This window comes from Protopterus annectens, chromosome 7.part0, assembly GCF_019279795.1.
Source record: "Protopterus annectens isolate FY-2018-M chromosome 7.part0, PAN1.0, whole genome shotgun sequence".
Lineage (NCBI taxonomy): Eukaryota > Metazoa > Chordata > Ceratodontiformes > Protopteridae > Protopterus > Protopterus annectens.
Window position 1 is genome coordinate 488,125,860 of NC_056739.1, and position 17,528 is coordinate 488,143,387.

The 17,528-nt window shown below is 45.2% G+C and overlaps 1 protein-coding gene across 2 annotated transcripts in view; it reads left to right on the top strand.

Moving 5' to 3' along the window:
- Nucleotides 1-17,528, top strand: part of RNF167 (ring finger protein 167) — a 1,911,234-nt gene that overhangs the window by 1,052,111 nt on the left and 841,595 nt on the right. For both annotated transcript variants that reach the window (XM_044077088.1, XM_044077087.1), the window contains exon 7: nucleotides 16,590-16,695. In XM_044077088.1, coding sequence (XP_043933023.1) covers nucleotides 16,590-16,695 — 106 coding nt within the window. The remainder of the gene's footprint in view (nucleotides 1-16,589; nucleotides 16,696-17,528) is intronic.

Consider the following 17,528-nt stretch of genomic DNA (forward strand, 5'->3'; position numbering starts at 1 on the left):
AAGGCATCAGCCGACGCCATTTTCCTCAGTCTTTCTTGCCGCGTGGCGCCCGAAGCAGAAGCTGTTCGCAAGTGCCGGTCGGTCAGATCCAGAGATTACTACTACCGAATACAACTTCGAAGACTTCTAAAAGCTAAGTACCCCGTTGGGGACTCTTTCTTGCCTCAGCCGATGTCAGAAAAAGTAAATAACTGTTTAACTTGTGGGAAACAAATACCTCATAAAGATTTCCACTCTTACTGCTTACCTTGTTTAGACCCAGACCACGACGTAGCAGCTTGTTTAGCCTGTGCTTCCTTCAACCGACGAACGCTTAGGCGTCGGTCGGAGTTTGCTGAACAGTTTTTCGGCTCAGATTTTGCGTACATTATGCCGTCGGATCCCCCGACTACCCAAATTGTTAAAAAACACAAAGAAAAGGACCGACACTCGTGGTCCGCAGTTTCGGCCGAAACCACGGTAAAGCAAACCGCGAGTGTCTCGGTTTCGGCCGAAACCAAGCAAACTGTTCAATCTACAGCTGAATCCATGACTACTACCGAGGCCCCTTCTACCCTAGCTGAATCGGCCTCTGAAATTTTACCTACAACTGTGGTTTCTACAGAGTTATCGGACACCATCCCTTTGGATGTCTCTACCCCAGCACGTGGTGCTGCTAGGCCTCCTGCAGCCATGTCTATAAAGGCCTTTGCCAGGGCTAAAGCAGCCAAAACTGCTAAATCAGTGCCTGTTAAGCCCCCCTCTCACAGGCCCAGCTCCAGTTCACAAATGCTTACTTTGGCAGAGGATCTCATCTCCTTAATAAGAGGATCCCAATCTCACCCAGACAGGGCCTCACAACCCTCAGAAAAGAGACCCAGAGTAGAGCCCCCTGAGCCAGGCACCTCAGATGACTCTTCTGATGACTCAGACATTACAGACCATCCAGAGGCTCCTCTTTCTACTTATGAAGATTCTGATGCTGAAGAATCTATTTCTTCTGCCTCTCCACCAGAGGAATTTTCCTTTGGGGAAACCTTACATGCCATGCGAGAGCATTTCCAATGGCAGGGACAAGATTTCTCAGATTCAAGGAAAAGGCTTAGGACCTTTTTACACTTACCGCAGCATAGGCTTTTAGCTATACCTCCAGTTCTTCCTGTTGTGGATGATGCCTTTAATGATGTTTGCACTGCTCCTGATACTTTACCTCCAGCCCCTGCTAAGCCCGACAGGTTCTACAGGGTACCAGACACTCATCACCACTTATACAAGGCCCCTTTTGCAGATCCGGAGACTATCTCCCAGGGGCCTAAGGCAGTAGCTTCGACCTCAGCAAAAAACCCTCTCCCTTCTGATAGGGAATCCAGGTCCTTAGAGAGATGGGGTAAAAAAGTATACACCTCTGCTACTCTCTCAGCTAGAGCTTTGAACTGTCAGTTTCATATGATCCAATACCAAGAGTTTATGCTTGATCAGTTAACTAAGAAACTGTCCTCTGATGATTCCTTAGATAAGAAATATGTTCTAGAAATGGTGAATAACATTCAGCAGGTTATTAACCATTCTTTAAAATGTGGCTATGATGCACTGGAGGCTTCATTTAGATCAGCCATGACTGGCACAGTTATAAGAAGGCATGCATGGTTGAAAGAGCAGGTCTTGCCGGATCATGTTAAAGCAAAGCTTTTAGATGCTCCTATGGACAAGGTCAGTCTATTTGGTTCTCCTGCCCAACAAGTAATGAAGAAAATGGAAGAGAAGGCAAAATCTGTACAAACAGTTAAAGAATTCTTACAGGTACAGCCCACAAGGTTCAGCAGGAACTGGCCCTCCAAAAATTGGTCCTTTCCAGACTCCTCTAAAAGCCAGAGAGGCAGGAATAGACGTTCCAGAGGCAGAAATCAATCCAGAGGAGGTGCCTACAGGGGACGCCAGTGGCAAGGCAATAACCAACGAGCCACGGATACAACCACTACCACTGCAACAGGACAATCACAGTGACTTGGTTCTAACACCGCCTACCAGGGAACAAATTGTAGCACCCTTAGGCGGAAAGTTAGCATTATTTTCAAAAAACTGGCACTATATCACAAGAGACAACTGGATTTTGCAAACTATAGACCAAGGGTACAGGTTTCATTTCCACACCTTACCAGCAAAAGAGGAATGCCAAACCTGCCACCAAATCAAAAGTCAGAAGCCCTAAAACAAATAGCTCAATTAAAAAAGATGAGAGCTGTGGAAAGGGTACCACCTACAGAACAGGGCAAGGGATTTTACTCCAGACTCTTCCTAGTACCAAGAAAAGAAAACAGTTGGAGACCTATTCTCGACCTGTCCGCTTTAAACACATTCATCATTGTTCCAAAATTCAAAATGCTGACCCTACACCAACTTCTTCCCATGCTGGGCAAGGAGTATTGGCTGGTAACTCTAGATCTCAAGGAGGCATACCTGCACGTCCCCATACGACCAATTTGCAGAAGATACCTCAGATTTCTTGCAGGATCAGAGCATTATCAATTCTCAGCATTGCCCTTTGGCTTATCTACTGCGCCCAGAGTGTTCACGAAATGCCTGGCATCAGTAATCGCTCATTGCAGGCTTCAGGGAATCCAAATTTATCCATACCTGGACGACTGCCTGATACAAGCGGACAACAAAAACAAGCTGACACAAGACTTACAGAGTCATTTGCTTACTACAAGCTCTGGGATACACAGTCAATTTAAAAAAGTCAAAACTGATACCATCTCAGACAATAACATTCTTGGGTGCAGAATTGGACACAGTAAAACAGATGGCATTCCTAACTACAGAAAAACAAGAACAACTTCCTCTGTACTTCTTGACACTAGCAAAGCAGAACAAACTAACAGCAAGGAAAGTTCTGCAGGCTTTGGGTTTCATGGCATCCTGCATAATCTTGGTCCCCCATGCCAGACTGCATATGAGAAAGCTACAGTGGTACCTAAAGAATTTATGGTCTCAACACAAGCACAGCTTAGAAACCGAAATACCATTAATTCCATGCCTGAAACAAGAGTTCCTATGGTGGGCTCAGACATGCCAGGCAAACCCAGGATTGGCCTTCCACAACATTCAAGCAAGCCAAACCATCACAACGGACGCCTCAGACCTCGGTTGGGGGGCACACATGCTGGACAAGTGCATTCAAGGCCTATGGACTCAGATCAGCTACACCTGCACATAAATCAAAAAAGAGATGCTGGCAGTAAAACTGGCAATCCAGAATTTCAGACCATTCCTCAAAGAGGGCCAAGTGATGATAAGGACAGACAACACCACAGTCATGTGGTACATCAACAAACAGGGAGGTACTCATTCATACCCCCTATGCCGAATGACTCTGGACCTGTGGAATATGGCTCTGAGCTACAACATTCAATTACAGGCAATATTTGTACCGGGAAAAGAAAACATCCTAGCAGACATGTTAAGCAGAACTACCTGGGATGCTCACGAATGGATGCTACACCCGGACATCTTCAAGGCCATCACAAAGAAATGGGGAATGCCACAAATAGACCTATTTGCATCCCCACTCAACCACCAGCTCAAGAAATTCTGCACAAGGGCTTACCACCCTCTTGCTTGGAAGGTGGACTCTCTATCCTTCAATTGGAAAGGCCTAACAGCATATGCATTTCCACCCCTTCCCTTGATGCACAAGGTACTACTGAAAATCAAAGAGGAACGGCCAAGGATAATTCTGATAGCGCCAAATTGGCCAAGACAACATTGGTATCCATTACTGAGGAGCATGTCTCGGGGGGAAACGTGGACTCTACCCCTGATTCCTTTGATGTTGACTCAGTGCAACTACAACATCTTGCATCCAAACCTGAAAACTCTGCAACTCACTGCCTGGAACATTACATAAGAACATCTAACCCAGATTTATCCCAAAGGGTTAAAGACGTTATCCTTGAGGCCCGCAGACCTTCTACCAGAAGGAACTATGCAGGGAAATGGAAAAGGTTTGTCATTTGGAGTACGGAAAGAGGGAAAGATGTGTCAAAAGTAGATATTGCCAACATCCTGGAATATTTGGCAGAGCTCCTACATACTGGCCTGTCTTATTCCTCCATCAAGATACATGCATCAGCTATTTCTGCAGAATACAGCCTCGATCCTCCTGTCTTCTCAAGCATCCTCTACTCAGGCAGTTCCTCAGAGGAATTAAGAATGTAAAACCTCCTAGGAAACCACCATTACCAGCATGGGACTTGAATTTTGTGCTAGAAAAATTGACACTCCCTCCATTCGAACCAGCAGCAACAGCAGATCTTCAACACCTATCCTGGAAAACTGCGTTCCTACTGGCAATTACTTCAGCAAGAAGGGTTTCAGAACTACAGGCTTTAATGGCAGTACAACCCTTCCTAATCTTCCATCAAGACAGAGTGTCCATGAGAACTAATCCTACATTTATGCCTAAGGTGGTATCCAGACTGTCTCTAAACCAGGCAATCCACCTACCTACCTTCTTTCCCAATCCACAGAACAAAGGGGAAAGACTGCTGCATACCTTGGATGTACATAGACAGTTGCGCTACTACCTGGACAGAACCAAGGGCAATAGAAAAACTGACCAGCTCCTAGTAGCCTATGCAACAGGAAGGGAAGGAAAAGCAATTTCCAAACAGACAATCTCCAAGTGGATAGGAAATTGCATAAGATTCTGTTACTCCTATCATGGAAAGCAAATTCCACAGAACATAAGGCCTCATTCTACAAGGGCTACAGCCACTACCACAGCCTTCTTACGAGGAGTGGCTACCAAGGACATTATTGAGGCTGCTACTTGGACCTCCGTGCATACATTTGCCAAGCATTATAACTTATCTCTATACTCTAGATCCCGAGCAGGCTTTGCCACTGCAGTGTTGCAAGGGATCCTAAGTACACCATAATTCTTATTCCTCCTCCCCTAGTTTGGCTATGGTATTCTACCCATTTGTTAGGACTGCAGATGCATCCTTGAAGGACATAGTACAGTTTTGTACCTACCATAAATGTAGATGTCCGAACAGGATAGCATCTGCAGTCAGGATTACCCACCCTCCTTCCCCTCTGTGGTACTCCTAGGGTATTGCCCACCTATTAGCTAGCTGGGGGGGGATCTCTTATGGTGTATTTGTTTGTATATATGTACATACATGCATATTTTTTGTGTTTGTCTTCTACTTTTTGGGAAACATTGGCATTTTCCCAAAAATTTAGCTATCCAAGAGGGCTACTGGCATCTGGGGCAAGAAACACTGAGGAAAATGGCGTCGGCTGATGCCTTTATACCCGAAGACCAGCAGAGATGACGTCGGGTGAAGTGCGACACCAGCCGAAGCCGGACCCAGACTTTGGAATCCGGCCGACCGAAGGGCTGCTTGACGACAGGACAACCCATTTGTTAGGACTGCAGATGCTATCCTGTTCGGACATCTACATTTATGGTAGGTACAAAACTGTACTTTCTCCGTGTTTCTGTGAGTAGTTCCTCCCTCCAAGAAGCAACTATGATGCCTCGCAAGAACGGCATGCACGGTCAAACCAAATCCAATAAACCACAAACGACCAGCATAAAGCGATGGTAGAACCAGATACAAATCCTTTATTGTCGATAATACATATCAGGAATTATTAAACCAGACCGGTTTCGGCCTCACAGCCTTTATCAATGGTAAACAGATGAATAAAGCAATGAACTTGAGCTAGTCACATTTATAGTCCTCTCTGCTATACGACAAAGCATTGGTATAGCCCAACCTAGTGGTTAGGATGTATGAACACATTGAAAATCAAAATAATTCAAAACAAGAGTGTAAAGTAATATGTGGACAGTACCTCTATTTAGAGATAATGAAAAATTATTCTAATACTAATTAACCACTGTATATATTGAAAAATTAAGCCCCGATATTGCCTAATGGTAATTAGAAAGGACATAAGTGGACAATAAAGTCCCATACTAATATAAATGAAATAATAACATCTCAGCGCATAGGTAGAAATTGAGTAATACTAGTCAAAAAGGCTACACTATTATCCAGTCATGAATACTGGAAAAACAAAATGCCTATAAAGCTATAAGAAAACAACATATACTTATATACTATATATATCAAGAAACATGTCAATGAATATGAAAATATTGTTATAAGTGGTCATTCAAACCAGGTGGAAAAAGTGCCCCAAAATTGATAATCCAGTATTGTTCCTTTTTATTTAGAATCGAGTGCCAACCTTGCTGATGACTACGATCACCCACAATTTTATCAATAACCATAAATTTGAATTGTGCATTTGAATGTTTAATGGTGTGTCTATAGAGGGCGTTTGTGTCTCTCATGACCAACTTACTAAGGATCGTAAAATCCGCAAGTTCAACAGGGACTGCACTGACTATCAAAGGGGTCGTCCTTTTGATACATCTAAAACAGTAAGATTTAATGATACCAGTCACAAAACATCTGGCACTAAACCCAGAAAGAGACCACGATCTATTTTAAAATCCACTGATGCATCCTTTGCTAGCATTTCTGGCGATGAGTCATCATACACGGATAACGATGGTTGCAACCATCGAGAATCACCAAAGAGCAAAAAATCTAATACTAAAACCCCTTTAGATATAGACCAAGGTGACGAGGGGGTCGCAAGCACAAATGCAACAAATCATTCCATGGAGAGTCTGATACGAACATTGTTGAAGTAACTCCAGATTGTTTTGATAATGTCTTGAATTTATCTGATGTACCGTTAACTGATGCACAAATAATTTTACTGAATAAAGGCCTTGGTTTCATCCCCGTTTTTTTTAGTGATGAATATAGTACAGTAAATGATGTTTTATCATTTTGTCGCAATTTGAATCTTAAATTATTCTTTTCAGGTAACATCTCTCAAAGGTCAACAGAGTTTAGATTTTTGAAATCGAATTTCCAACCACCCATGAACAAATTTGTCTCAATATTTCAGCAGTCAGTTATTAAGGATCTACATTTTCACCATCAGGAGTCAAGCATTCTAGGCCAAAATATTTCTCTCATGCAAAAAACTGCTATGGAGGAATTGAGGCACAACCGAGACATCGCTATTTTACCTGCAGATAAGGGGGGTGCTGTGGTTGTTATGAATACTGGGGATTATCTTAATGAAGGCAAAAGACAATTGGCGGATCGTAAGTGTTATATGCAGATGTATATAGACCCCGCATTGGTATATAAAAAAGAAATTGATTCCTTTTTGCAAATGGCAGAGGAACAAGGCATTATAACAACTAATACAGTTAAACATCTGACTGTTAAGGATCCACAAAAACAGATATATCATATTTTGCCAAAAATACATAAATCCATTACTAAACCACCTGGTAGGCCTATAGTTTCGGGTATTGGTTCATTAACCGAACCACTTTCCACTTTTCTTACACATTATCTTAAACCATTATTGTCATCAGTAAGGGCTAGACTAAAGGATACGACACACTTTCTTCAAATCATAGCGGATACCCAACTTGAACAGGATTGGCTTATGTGTACACTAGACGTGAAATCTTTATATACCAGTATTCCACATTGGGCTGGGCTGCAATCACTACAATATTGATTGGTAAAGTCTGAAATGTACCCACCAGGTTTTAACACATTACTGATCTGCATGGCAGAACATGTGCTAACCAAGAATGTTTTTTGCAGTTACAAGGTACAGCAATGGGAGCTTCCTTTGCTCCCATTTACGCTGACCTGTTCATGGCCTATTTTGAGGAGTGCATGGTCTATGACCCATCACATAACATTTATATTGTTGAAATGGACATCTGGAGACATTATTTAGACGATTGTTGGATGGTGTGGAAGGCAGATACTACATATCTAGAGGAATTTATCCAATATCTGAATGACAATGTATGGGGTATTGAATTTACGGTTACATATGATTAACACCATCAATTTTTTTTAGATGTCACTATTTACCGTAATGAGGATCATACCTTGAGTACGAAAGTATTCCGTAAATACCCTCAATACAATACTTTGTTACACGCATCTAGCATGCACCCTTCACACACCATCCGCAATATACCAAAATCTCAGTTTATGTGTATCAAACGCATATGTTCATCAGTGGAGGATTTCCAAACTGCTAGGAGTGACTTATGTTGCAGGTTCAAAGATCGGAGGTATAATACTAGGGATATCTCTAAGGCCAGTGAATGGAGTAACACATTGGATAGACAAACTTTACTGCAGTACAAGAAATTGGATAATAAAGATCAAGACTCTACAATAAGATTTGTCACTACATATGGCAGGAATCACCAGGAGATTAGGGATATTTTGAACTCCAATTGGAATATATTGATGGCACATGATGGACTAAGAACATTGCTAGGAACCACATGCCATATGTCTTTTAGAAGGGGTAAAAAGTTAGGGGGGATGTTTTCCCACTATAAACACAAGGAAGGGGGAGGAGCTATCTACCAACAAACTACCCTTATAGGAGATAAACTTTTAGGAACTTTTCCCTGTGGCCATTGTCGCTCATGTTCCCAGGTTTATACACTGAAGGAATTTTCCAGTGCCAGCACTAAATGGGTTTACCAGACCAGGGTTTTTGTCAATTGTAGCACAACATGGGTTATATATTTAGCCACATGCCAGTGTCAAGCATTTTATGTGGGTCAAACATCCAGATCCCTTCGAACACGTATGACTGAACATAAGAGTGACATTAGGAACAAAAGAGACACAAATGCCCTCTTTAGACACACCATTAAACATTCAAATGCACAATTCAAATTTATGGTTATTGATAAAATTGTGGGTGATCGTAGTCATCAGCAAGGTTGGCACTCGATTCTAAATAAAAAGGAACAATACTGGATTATCAATCTTGGGGCACTTTTTCCACCTGGTTTGAATGACCATTTATAACAATATTTTCATATTCATTGACATGTTTCTGGATATATATAGTATATAAGTATATGTTGTTTTCTTATAGCTTTATAGGCATTTTGTTTTTCCAGTATTCATGACTGGATAATAGTGTAGCCTTTTTGACTAGTATTACTCAATTTCTACCTAAGCGCTGAGATGTTATTATTATTATTTCATTTATATTAGTATGGGACTTTATTGTCCACTTATGTCCTTTCTAATTACCATTAGGCAATATTGGGGCTTAATTTTTCAATATATACAGTGGTTAATTAGTATTAGAATAATTTTTCATTATCTCTAAATAGAGGTACTGTCCACATATTACTTTACACTCTTGTTTTGAATTATTTTGATTTTCAATGTGTTCATACATCCTAACCACTAGGTTGGGCTATACCAATGCTTTGTCGTATAGCAGGGAGGACTATAAATGTAACTAGTTCAAGTTCATTGCTTTATTCATCTGTTTACCATTGATAAAGGCTGTGAGGGCAAAACCGGTCTGGTTTAATAATTCCTGATATGTATTATCGACAATAAAGGATTTGTATCTGGTTCTACCATCGCTTTATGCTGGTCGTTTGTGGTTTATTAGTTCCTCCCACCAGCCAAAAAGTATGCTGGGTGTTTCCACCTCAAACGAGGGACAGAAGGTTTGAGTTTGAATCCAGACCTCCCAGTTGAACTTGAAAGGTCTGTCGACAGAATGCACCCAAAAATGAATGCAGAATAATCAGTGACAGTTTGGTAAAACATTTTTGGGAGTGATGACAAGAAGGCAAGAAGAAACAAGGATGTTTAGCCAAGAGAAGGATGGATTGCTTGAGAGAAGGCTACCAATAGTTGAGCTTAACTGCTGAAGAAAGTAGGAGAGTGACAGCGAATTAGGAGAGAGAGAAAAGTTGAACCAACACCCCAACCATATGTAAAAATAAGAAAATGATAATTGAAGATGATTACTGCTGGCTAAAGCCTAGATTGCAAGAGTCAGTTGTCCCTTGGTACTTCCGTGCTTGAACTATTTGCCTTTTGAGTCTTTCCATTTTGACAGTCTCCTGGTTCCTGCCTTCCAGAGGGTTTAATACCCCTTGAATTTTTTTCCCAGTCATAGACCCACCAATCAGAGGTTCCTGGTATTAGATAAGACAGATGTTCTTAACATCTCAGTTGATTTGTTTTTGGACCATTCTGTGCGTCTCCTAATGTCCTTCTTCGAAAATCCCCACAATCCAGTGATTATTCATTGGGTTCTATACATCTGCGAGTATCTTTGTACAGTGTAAGTATCTTTCATTGTTTTTGATGATTTGCAGGAATGCTTATTCTCAGCTCTTGAGGGTGAACTGGAAGGTGAAGTGGTTAGGCACACTGTGCTAGTACAATGCATGACCTTATGGCTTGCACCTGTGCAGGGTTTCAAAGAAAAAGATTATCAAGCAGAAAGTGGAAATAATAGATCTGAAGTAGTTAACTTCATTTGGTCTGCAACCTGTGGGATACGGATCCGATCTCGGATCCGAGCCGGCAACTTTACAAAGCTTAGATCCGAGTTCCTAGCTCCTCCCCTTACCCATAATCCCCTGCCAACCCTGACTGACCCCAGATCTAGTTTGCAGCGCTTCTGAACAGCAGCTAGATTGCAAGCTCCTGGTTTTTTTTTGGCCAGATAAGTCTCTCTTTTTGAATTTACTTGTTAAATTTCAGCGAGTGTTAGTGTGTGTTAGGTTCCCTTTTGATTAAACTAGTTCAGTTAAATTTTAGTTAAAATTAGTCTAGTTTCTTCCTCCCCTCGCTGGTCGTAGTTAGTGTGTGTGTGTGTTTAGTGTGTTGGGGCCTACCGAGTGAGTTTTTACTTTAATATGTCTGAGGCCCCAAAGCCAATATTCTCTAAGTGCACCGAGTGTGGCCATAAGCTCTCCCAGGCGGATGGCCACACTCGATGCGTCCGGTGCCTTGGGGTTGAACACCTTTCCTTTGGATGTGCTATCTGTGCGGCTTTCAACCCCAGGGCACTGAAGGACCGGAGGTCTAAGCTGATCCTGGCGGGACTTTTGCCCCTGGATTCGGCTTCGGCCTCCGGTGCTTCTGTGGCCTCCTCCCAGGCTTCGGTGGCGGACACTCCTGCCTCTCACCCCCCGGCCGGGACTCAATCTCCCGCTTCGGCACCGGAGGAGAGGGAGGCCAGGAAAGAAAAACCGAGGGAGAAGCACCACAAGCAGCGGGCCGAGGCCTCCGCTTCGGCCCCCCCCCCCCGGCTAAGTGGGCTTCTCCCTCCACGGCTTCCAGGCCTCCTCCTTCTCGGCTCCGGTCTCCATGCTTCTCACCGGGACCCGAGGAGGAGGAGACCCGATCTCCGTCGAGGTCATCGAGGTGGCATTCCTGGCCGGCCTCGTTGAGATCAATGCGTAGCCTTTCTGAAGCTGATTTGGACCGGGTGATGCGAAGGTTCATCCAGGCCCAAATGCAGATGGGAGTGCTTCTGCCCCCCCCTCCGGGGGGGGGGGAGCTCAACACCTTTCTTTGCCTCGATAGCTCCTTCTCCGACCCGCTTCCCTGGTTCGGAGCGCTCGTAGCCGGGCAGCGTTGGAGCCGGGGGTGGGTCGGCGCCGACAGTATCTGGTACTTCGGCTCCGACTCTTCCTTCGAGTTTACCGGATCCGTCCTTGTCGGATCTGAGCTCTCGGAGCCATGCTCTGAGCTTCAGATCCAAGGGGTTTAGTGTGCCTTCGGCTCCGTCCAGGTCGGAGCACACTGGCCCTTCGGATCCAATGGTTTCGGCGCCGGCTCTGATCCATCGGATCCGAGTGAGGGTCGGCTCTCTGATCCCAGAGAGTGTGGCTCTCCCTCGGCCTTCAATGTGGTGGAGAGGGCTCTGTTGAGTGCATCCAGGCCCCCGCTCCCTGCTACGGTTCCATCCCGCACTCCCTCTCGTTTGGGTAAGGCTTCCATCGCCCGGCCACAGGGACAGCCTGCTTTGACGTCTCAGGTCGTTCCCCTGGAACAAGACGTTGCTGGTGAGTCGTCCTCGGACAGTCCCCCCGAGGATGTTCCTCACAAGCAGAAGTGTAAGAGGAGGCACGTGGACTCCCCCGAGTCCTTGACAGAAGACACGGATTTGGATGAGGGGGAAGGCTCCCCAAGGTCATCCCCGAGGATGTCTCCATCGGAGACATCATGGAAATGCTTAGGATAAGAGGGGGCTGGTCTGCCCCCAAGGCTTCCTCGGACGAATCTGTGTTCCTGGAGGCATTCGAAGCAGGCCCATCTACCTCTTGTGTGTCCCCTCCAGCCGACCCCTTAGTGGACCTTATCACCACTAGGGCGTGGAAGGAGCCGGACACTGTGGAGCCAGTCCCCAAATGTCCTGACACGATCCTGAATCCCCCGGCAGAGAAATCCCATTGGAGCAAGGGACCCCCCCATAGATGCCATGTTGGTGGCGGCAGCCACCAAGAGGGAGTTAGCCCAAAAGAGTCCCTCGGTCCATCCCCTGAGCAAGGAGTCTCGCTCGATGGACCGTCTCGGGAAGCGGGTCTTTAGTTCAGCGGCCTTCACTTTAAGGTCCCTGAACTACATGGCACATGTGATTCGACTGCAGCGAGACCTTATCAAAGAGTACGCTGCATCGCCACCGGAGTCCATGTCGGGGGAGGACAAACAGTTGTACTCCACTCGCATGGCCACTCTTAGGTCTATATCCAACACCTCTATGCGGCTTTTATCCCATGCTACAGAGGGAGCTGCTAGAGCCAGCGGAGCAGGCCTAGTTATGAGGCGCCAGGCCTGGCTCCGACATTGTGATTTCGCAGAACCCTTCAAGGCATCCTTTGCGAATGCGCCCTTCGATAGTTCTGCCCTATTTGGCAAAACAGTTTGCGAGACTTTGGTCCAGAGTGAAAAGGACGGGAAGACGTTGTCTGCCGTCGGAGTCCACTTCTCTGCTCCCCAGAGGTCCTTCTCCAAGAACCAAAAGGGACAGAAGAAGATGTGGTTCCGAAAGTCGCAGCAATCCCAGTCCGCTGCGGACTCCCAGTCCTTCCACGGCAGAGGAGGACAGGGTGGACGCCACCCTAGAAGCTGAGGGGGCCCGAAGAACTTTGGGTCCAGAGAAGCCTTCTCTGATCGACCCACGCAGCAACCCTGAGGGGTTGCCCGACTGCTCCACTCTGGAGGCAGTTGGGGGGCATTTCTCGAAGCACTTGGCAGCTTTGGGAGTCCATTAGAACAGACCGCTGGGTGCTTCGTTTCATATCCAGAGGATACAGAATTCCCTTTTCCTACATTCCCGACACCCCCGGACACCTCCCCGATGTTCCACCCAATCAGAGGGAGGCAGCAGCTGCGGAAATTCGACTGCTTTTAGAAAAAGGAGCCATCTAGCATGTCCCCCCAGGCCAGTCCGGATCGGTTTACTACTCCAGGTTCTTTTTGGTGCCAAAAAAGATGGGGGACCTAAGGCCCATCCTCGATCTTTCCCTACTAAATCTGTCGGTAACCAAAGAAAAGTTCCGGATGGTCACTCTTCAATCTATTCTCCCCCTCTTGCGGGAGAATGACTGGATGTGCTCCATAGACCACAAGGACGCGTACTATCACATATTGATGGACGAATGGTCCAGGAGGTTTCACCGCTTCCGGCTGGGAACCAGTCATTATCATTTCAGGGTCCTCCCCTTTGGTCTCACCTCAGCCCCCAGGGTGTTCACCAAGGTATTAGCAGTGATAGCGGCCCACCTGAGACTCCAGGGAATGCAGGTCTTCCCGTACCTGGACGACTGGCTCCTCGCCGCCCCGACAAGGCATCTACTATGCTTAGCCAGGGACTACTTTCTCAACCTTGCTCCGCAACTAGGGATCACTATAAACTCGGAAAAGTCCTCTCTCACCCCGACTCAGGTAATAGATTTTATTGGGGCCAGACTGGACACCAACAGGCAACTAGTCTTCTTAACTCCCGACTGGTTGCACACTTTGAGGGCACATGTGCGGGCCATCTTTCAATCTTCAAAACCTCTGGCGGGATTGGTTCTGAGGGCCCTGGGGTCCATGGCAGCCGCTATAAACCTTCTTCCCATGGCGCGTCTGAACATGAGGATTTTACAATGGACTCTCCAAGTCCAATGGTCCCTTCATCAATACCCCTTGAGTCACCCCATTTCTCGCAGCAGGGCCTGCAAGAGGGCTCTCGTTTGGTGGCTTCAATCGCCGGACCTCCAGGTGGGACGCCCCTTTGCCACGGCCCCCCCTCTCGCCACGGTGACCACGGACGCCTCTCGTCTTGGGGGGGGCATTTTTCAAGCAGGACAGTCCAAGGCACGTAGAACGATTCGGAGATCTTATTGCGCATAAATGTTCTAGAGATGAGGGCAGTGCTGCTGTCGTTGCAAGCACTTCAAAGCCTTCTGCCTGTAGGAACAATTGCAATCCATACAGACAGTATGTCTGTGATATGGTACATTAACAAACAAGGGGGAACCAGGTCTTACCCACTCTGTTGAGAAGCCATGAGAGTGTGGGAATGGGCGATCTCCACCAACCGCTTTCTCATTGCAATGCACATTCCGGGATGGACCAACATCCTGGCGGACAGACTGAGTTGCACCATCCTTTCACCTTACGAGTGGTCCCTCAATCCTCGAGTAGCAAGTCGAATTTTTGCCGTTTGGGAGCAGCCCTGTTGCGATCTTTTCGCATCTCCCTCAAACACAAAATGCAACAATTACTTCGCTCTCATTCCCCCTGCCGGGGAAGCCCTGAGGGATGCCTTGGTGCATGTTTGGTCACCCGGTCTTCTCTATGCCTACCCTCCTCTTCCCCTCATGCTGAAACTTCTTCAGAAAGCCAGTCTGTTGGGGAGCAGGATGATCCTCATTGCCCCATTCTGGCCTCGCCAAGCTTGGTTCCCTTACCTCTGGTTTCATCGAGTGAATCCGCCCTGGATTCTAGATCCCCTTCTGGATCTAATCTCCCACCCTCAGGGGCTCCCACTTCCCGACCTGGCCAGCCTCAAGCTTACGGCTTGGCTGCTCCAGTTCCACTTGTAGCTAGGACTCCTGGTATCTCTTCTCCAGTTAAAACTATCCTAGTAGCAGCGCACAAGCCCTCTACTAGGCAGGTCTATGGTAGTAAATGGAAGCGTTTCTCTATCTGGGCAGAACGCCATAATTTAGACCCTTTTACAGCCCCCTTGCCTGCGGTGCTGGACTTTCTTTCAGGTCTTTTTAATGGCAGAGCTAGCTGTTCTACGTTAAGGTTCAGTTAGCAGCAATCTCTCATTACCACGTAGGTACTGAAGTGGGTCCTTTGATTACTACAAAATTGTGCAAAACTTTCCTAAAGGTCACCTTTCTTCTTAGACCTCCAATAAAGGAAGCGGTACCTCCATGGGATTTGACCTTGGTATTACAAGCCCTGACAGCCCCTCCCTTCGAACCGGCGTCTTCAGTAGACCTCAAATATTTGTCTTGGAAAACAGCCTTTCTTGTGGCTAATACTTCAGCCAGGAGAGTATCTGAATTGCAAGCTCTTTCTGTGAAACCCCCATACTTAGCCTTTCACAAGGATAGGGTTTACCTCAGGACCAATTTCTCCTTCCTCCCGAAGGTAGTTTCTGAATCTAATATTAACCAATCTATCAATTTGCCGGTCTTCTTTCCTAACTACCAGAACAAAGGGGAGTACAGACTACATTCTTTGGACGTGCACAGACAACTTAGATTTTACATTCATAGGATATGTGGTCATAGTCAATCCGACCAGTTGTGCATCTCCTTTGCCAAATTTAATCTAGGTAAACCGGTCTCGAAAGTTTCCTTATCGAGATGGATTTCACAGTGTATCATTACAGCGTATCAAAATTCCAGCAGGCCCGCACCTCAAGGAGTTCGTGCCCATTCAACTAGGGCTATGGCTACATCCGCCACCTTTAAATCCAGGGTTTCCTTGGATAATATCTGTTCGGCAGCCACTTGGGCCTCATCTCATACCTTTATCAATCATTATAAATTGGACATTACCTCCAGAGGGAGAACTTCTTTTGGCTTTGCAGTGCTCCGGAATATCCTTCCATGAAGGCCGCCCAAGGTTTAGTTAGCTGGGGACTCTGTCCCACAGGTTGCAGACCAAATGAAGTTAACTACTTCAGATTAAGAAGTTATGTACTCACCATAACGTTCCATCTGAGTAGGTAAACTTCATTTGTCTGCAACCATTCCCCCCCTCTGTCCCCCTGACCTTCAGATGTGTTTCATGTCATATAGTGATGTACCATTTCTGATCATGTAGTTAGTTATCCACTGTAGTGCTTGCGGGCAAACTTGATCTGAGGTCAGTCAGGGTTGGCAGGGGATTATGGGTAAGGGGAGGAGCTAGGAGCTCGGATCTAAGCTTTGTAAAGTTGCTGGCTCGGATCCGAATCCCATAGGTTGCAGACAAATGAAGTTTACCTACTCAGATGGAACGTTATGGTGAGTACATAACTTCTTATTTCCCAATTACAAGGTCACAAAAGAGTATCTTCTGTCAAATCACCTGATATGGTAAGAGCATAAATTAATTTTCTGCTTGACAGTTTTCTCCTGTTTTCAAGTTTGCATGTCCCATGTAAACAGTTTTTTTTCTTTTTTATCTCCTTGACAGTGCCTATGTTGTATTGATGCCAGAGTTCAACTTTCCTCTAGGATATTACCTCATTCCCTTCACTGGTGTGGTGGGCATTGTGGTCATTGTTATGTTCACTATTTTGGTGAGTACATAGGTTATGCTTCAAATTTATTTTAAAGAAGCAAAAGCAGAATCATCTCCCACTCCACTTCACATTTAGTTTCTTCTTTTGAGACTAGAACTTTTCACTATTGTAGTCTTTGTTTCTTTTTGTCTTTCTTTAATTTTTAAATAAATTGTATTGTCTCGAAAATTGTATTGTCTGGAAAAAGATCTTCCTGCAATATGAACAGCATGACCAGAAAATTGAACTGAAGTAGTGTCATGCAAACTGATCACTCCTGTTTGCCTCAAAGTTTGCTGAGAGTGTCTGATTGGTTTTGGTCTTAGATTTTTGTTTTCTTTGTCTTAATTTTATTGATATTCACTACATCAGTATACTGTGTGCATATTTTGTTTCATGTTATGGTTATCTTGTTGTCCTTCATATTAGTAGAAAATTTACTCCCTTTCATTGTTTTGTAACTGCAGTCCTTAGTCTATCTGAACTAAGAGGCACAAAGTAGCAGTTTTTCAAATGCTTTACAGAGGCATCCACTTTGGTAGGTATTGTAGTAGACATGGGATACGGGGTGGCACATTTTCATATATTTTTTTAAGCATTAATGCAAAGAGAAAGAATACTGCAGTACGTTGTTAATAGGCAAATTTAATGATGTTTGCACAGTACCAATTTTCAGTATACTGCTAATTCTGTTACATGGTAATGTTGAGCAGCAAAATGTAGTTGTAATGTATTCTGCAGCTACAGCTGATGTCCTATTCCCATGTTGCAGTATTCATAACATGAGGGATTCCCCGCCTAGGCAACCCGAACGTCCGGCCTGTATACCAAAGACTTAAGCTACTGCTAGG